Below are 5404 nucleotides of genomic sequence, written 5' to 3'. Positions count from 1 at the left end.
GCCTAGTTGATATATAATATTAATGAGAAGTTATAATTATATGACATTTATCAATAAGAGATTAAACATATTCTTTCTGTTAGTATTTAGTTAAAAAGAAACTCTCATCTATATAAATCTGTATTATCATGTATTAGTTAAGTCCATTAAATGAAAAGGAAATAGTGATTAAGTTCACACTAAAAATATGAATTGTCTTGACCGAGTGTAAAGAAATATCATTAACTTGTGGTAATGAAATATGTTTAATATGTAAAACATATTGGAATAAATTGCTATAATAAAATGCAAACCAAAACATAGATAAAACATGCATATGAGACAATTCAAGTAAACTTAAATTTATATACACAAACAAAAATACATAAAACCAGTCACCAAATGCACAACAAAACAACAAATTCGAAACCAAAAATGACAACTCCTCTAATAAATTCCTAAACACATCATTTGCATCTCACATACATATCGATACACGAAGCTCTAAACTATTGAGACATTCAGTCATAAAGAATTTACCTTGTGTCTACAAACACATAAGTTCCATAAATACGGTTTATGCTCCCATTGGAGCATAAACCCCAAATGCTCCAGTCATCTGATATCATATCAAATGACTGGAGCATTTATAACTTTATATAACCGCTGCTTTTGGAGGCTTCATCCCGAATCCATGTTTCTTGCGCTCCACTCTGTCAACACAACAATATTATTATTATTACAAATTTATACTTATTATTATTGAATTACAATTATTTTTATTATATGTAAAACTTAAGGACTTACGTTGGGGCTAATTTACCGAGTCCTTCAAGCTCTTCACCTGAATCCGCATCTAACACCCGCCCAGATATCTCAATGACATAAGATCTGTCTGTTTCTGTTGAGAGCCCTCTACTTGCAAGCAAATCCAAGTCCCTCTCATGAAGCTCTCTCCCATTCACAAATACATTTGTGTTTCCATCCGCACATTTTTCAGGCATCGGATAATTAAATTCTTCAATAAATGGCTGCAAAATAAAAAATAAATACCATATCAATTTCTTTATATCCATATTCATTTTAAAAATTTTCATAAAAAAAAAGATCAATTAGCAAGAAAATTACCGGAATTATTCCACGACAAGGACCACCCATCATACCCCAAAACCCAGCTCTCGAATCATACCTAAATCAAAAAGAGAACAAAAATTCATTAGGATATTATCAAAAAAATTTACTAGAATTAGGGGTTGTTCCTTTTTTTTTTTTTTCTCATTAACTCTTGTATGGGTAAAGCGACTGAATTAACGTCCGAACGAGACCAAATGACCATTTTACCCTAACATTCCAACAAACAATTTTAACACGAGAGGAGTATACATGAAAGGCAAATAGGTAAAGGGTTAGTGTTTGAATACATCATCACATTAAGTCATTTTGTCTGTTTTAAGTCAAAAAGAAACAATCATATACAGTTATCCAGATTAAGTGCTTAACACATTAAACTCACCAGTATTCACCAGGCTGAATCGGTCCAGCAACCTTTTCAGCTTTCTTAACCAACCGATCGGGTATATGATGCCCGTTGACCACCACATTGACTTTTCCCATGTCATCATGTTGACTAGACTTTGAAAAATCCCTAAAGCTTTTCTTAATCATACTCGCAAAAAAAGATCCACTTCCTCCATTTCGATCCGTATTTGCATCACCAGATTCTTGAGAAGTGCCTGTGTTTACTCCATATTCGTTTGATGAAATCTCAATCTCACTTGCTAATGCATCATCATCTTTCATGTTCATGGACCCCACATTAATAGGTTTTTCCATATTTGACCTTTTGCTCATGTTCCCTTTTTCTGCTCGATTGTATTTCGTTGAATAGTCAAAATGATCTTGAAGAGGTGAACCAGAAGGTGGTGGAGATGGTTTATCGTCTTCCACTGTTACATCGACTGTGTTTTCATCTTTGATTCCATTTTTTAAATCTTCTTCAGATGTGTAAGAAACTGCGGATTTGTAAGAAGTCAAACTCGGTCCACCTATCGCCAATCTATCCATTGACTCAAAGTCAAAATTACCAGAGTTATCGTAATCCTCAGAGGAAAACTCGGTGCCTCCCCATTTTGCGTCGCCACGTGTCTTATGAATATGATTATCTTTTGGCTTTTGGGAATCCATACGAGTTACAGTATAAATCGAGAGAAGAAGTTTCTTGTTGACAATCGAAAGCAACATGACTTCAGAACACGATGCGCATCTCATTTTTTTCGTATCCTTTTTGGGTACTTGAAGCAATTCGTTACATTTACAACACGCCACGAACGGAGAACCGCCGGAAACGGGGCGGCACCGCCTCACTCCGGTGGCTAAGATTCCTCTTGGAGGGCGGCGGATTTCGTTAGACCATCGTGTTCGGGATTCACCGCTGCGAGAATTTAAAGAACGATTGTAATCATGGTGGTAGAAACCCGGATCGTTTTGCAAAACCGGTGGTGCGATGGGGTGTGGCGGCGGTTGTGGTGGAGGTGGTGGCGGAGCTTGGTGGTGTTTGTTGTAGCAGACTAAACACGAACAAGACGGATGGTGGAATAATCGATTATCAGTAATTTCGTTGCTAACGTATTGGCCGGAATAATAGGGATGATTATATGGGTTTTGTTCAAATGGCATAATCGGGGTTCTTCTGTGGTTTTGCGACCTAAAAGGATCATTAAACGATTGAACTTGATTCGAAGAAGGTAATAAAGAATGATTGTTATGATGAATATAAGGAGGAGGGTCAATATAAGATGGGATATGATGATTAATCGGGAATTTTTCTTTAGGTTTATCACGAGATCGAACGATTTGATCCTTGAGTTCGTCTAATTTCCTTAAAAGCTCATCGCGATCGTCTTCAACCTCTAGATTGTTTGTGTTATGAACTAGTTCAGCATATTCATGGCGAGGGGCATAATTGTAACTCGATGAAGCTTCTTGAAGATTTGAGTCTCGATATCTCCAATTTGAACTTCGAACTGATCTTCGTGACCCACTTCTGTTACCTGCTGTTGTGGGTTTTGGTTCTTCGAAGTTTATGCTGTTATCATCGTCTCTTTCGTGTCTCCTACCAGAACTTCCATTAGATTTGACTCCACTTTCTGAAGCTAAACTCATGCTCTTAACACTTCTTTTTGAGAAATCAAGATTCACAGGTGATTCTTTGGAGATTTTGTTTGGAACTCCGTCACTTTCATCACCGGATTTCTCCGAAGATACACTGGATTCAATATGCTTATTGTTTGCTGTAAGTTAAAACACAGATAGAAAAAATCAAAATTGAAGAACACTTCAACTCTATAAACAGATACAAAATCACACAGAATATTGACCTACTCACAACCATATATTATTTTAAAGCAAAAAAATACAAAGTCTCCAACCCCATTTTAGTTTATTCAAATCACACATAACCTTGATTTTGACTGCTACAAAAACAAAAAGATTGAAGAAGTCAACAACGGGGATATTACCAGGTAATTTAATGTAACTATAATGTTGCAAACCCATCTGAATTTCTTCACGAAATCGCATAAATTTGACACCGAATCACAAGAAAACTCAAAAAAAAAAATGTGAAATCATAATTTTCATGAAACCTTATCAAAGACGACGAATAAAAAGATCACATGCCTTCACAAAATCAGCCATACCCAAATCGTTTATGCATTATCCATCAACAATAAACAGATAGAACAGAAACGAAACATACATTTATGAACCCAAATCTGAGTTTCTTGACAAGAATTTAACGAAAAATGATGAAAGAGGAAGGAACTTTACCTCGAAGAACAGCACCACAACCACCACACTGATAAACTGCATATTCGGTGACCTCAGGGAGGAGATTTTCACATTTGGGGCAGCGAACTAATCGCACTTTTGCTGGACTTTCAGACATTTTTGCTCAAATTAACAAAGATTGCGTTTATTTTTGAAGAAATTATTGGCCTAGTTGAGTATGCAAGAGAATCGATAGATAGATTTTGTGGGTTTTTGCAGGAGCAACAGAAAAGATTCTGGTTTGAAAATCTATGGGTAAAATGAGGGGAAACCAAGGAAAAATCTTACATGGACAGAAAAGAGAAGTATAGGAGTTTTGTGAAGTTTGAGAAAAACTCCAAGGGGAAAAGGGGGAAGGAGAAGACGATAAAAATCAAAAGCAGCTCAGCGCTGAGGGTGTACTTTCTTTACTTTATTCTGCAATCCCTCGTGGTTGCAAAATTTATGTAAATGCCCTTCAAGTTATGACTTATTACATAAATCTGCAATCTATTAGGAGTTTAAAGTTATTGCTGAGTGGTACCCTTCTTATTTCAAGAAACAAAATTTATGTAAATACTCTTTCTCATCCATTTTACTAATCATCTTCTTATATAAAAAGACCAAAATGGAAGCAATATAATACTCTTCTGATCCATCTTATAATCATCTTCTTGACTAAAAAGACCAAAATGGAAGGGTGCATTTTATGTTTATGAAAAAACAATCTTCCACTACATGCAACTTTGTGAAGTTCTTTAGACCGATCGGTATGGGCCACAACGAGAAACGAAGTGGCTGACGTGGATGGCCACAACGCGGTCGTAACGGAGGGAACACCGCCCCTCCTACTCGTTGCTTCTTGTCGTGTTACAATCTGTGCTCATTACCACCGGATGAAACGGGGCGTTTCTTCCCCAATTTCTTCTGTTTTTTCTTCTTTAATCTTGCCTCACAACAACGTTGTGAGTTGGAACACCACCCCTAAAATTTGTCTCACAACGCTTTATGCCTCAACGGTGTTTTTTTTGGTTGCCCGTACAATACAGTCTTAGTTTTTAGCAAATTACAATAGTTTTCCTTACATTAGTAAAATGACAAATTTAAGTTTTACGAAACATTTTATAGAGGATGAGAATAAAAAATAAAATAAGAGGTTGCACAAAAAATACCCCTATAGACTTTAGAGTTTAACTTAAGGGTTGCGTAAATATGTTTTAGGTGTTGTATGGCGTCTATATATATATATATATATATATATATATATATATATATATATATATATATATATATATATATATATATATATATATATATATATATATATATATATATAAAGACATTAAATCGGACACTATAATAGATTTGCCTTTGATGTTACTTATAAAATGCTGCTTTTTGTAAAACATAAATATTTTTATAACATACTACTTTATAACCCGTGAGAACCACGGTTATAAAATTAATTAAACTTTTACATTAAAAAATCAAAATTATTAATCAATTGTTTTAAATAAATTATTACTTAAGAGATATTTTTTTAGTTATATAAAATAATAATCATTGATTTAAATAAATATGTGAAATTATATCACCTTATAATTTGTATTAAGTTTAT

General features: G+C 34.6%; 1 protein-coding gene across 1 annotated transcript; it reads right to left on the bottom strand.

Annotated features, from left to right (window-relative positions):
• Positions 1-317: 317 nt before the first annotated feature.
• LOC111876789 (uncharacterized) lies at positions 318-4196 on the bottom strand. Its single transcript, XM_023873368.3, has 5 exons — positions 3808-4196; positions 1493-3269; positions 1108-1168; positions 787-1010; positions 318-692 (listed from the first exon to the last, which is right to left on the bottom strand). The coding sequence occupies exons 1-5, from the start codon at positions 3923-3925 to the stop codon at positions 635-637; spliced, it is 2238 nt and encodes a 745-aa protein (XP_023729136.1). The 5' UTR covers positions 3926-4196; the 3' UTR covers positions 318-634.
• Positions 4197-5404: the final 1208 nt, after the last annotated feature.

The sequence above is a fragment of the Lactuca sativa genome, chromosome 4 (assembly GCF_002870075.4).
Source record: "Lactuca sativa cultivar Salinas chromosome 4, Lsat_Salinas_v11, whole genome shotgun sequence".
Lineage (NCBI taxonomy): Eukaryota > Viridiplantae > Streptophyta > Magnoliopsida > Asterales > Asteraceae > Lactuca > Lactuca sativa.
This window is presented reverse-complemented; position numbering and strand designations above follow the sequence as displayed.

Coding starts and splice junctions, on each gene's coding strand:
- LOC111876789 (XM_023873368.3), bottom strand. CDS start 3,925: ATGTCTGAAAGTCCAGCAAAAGTGCGATTAGTTCGCTGCCCCAAATGT. Junction 1,169..1,492: donor ATTCAGCCTGGTGAATACTG/GTGAGTTTAATG, acceptor TTTTTGATTTAG/GTATGATTCGAGAGCTGGGT. Junction 693..786: donor CTCGGTAAATTAGCCCCAAC/GTAAGTCCTTAA, acceptor TTGTGTTGACAG/AGTGGAGCGCAAGAAACATG.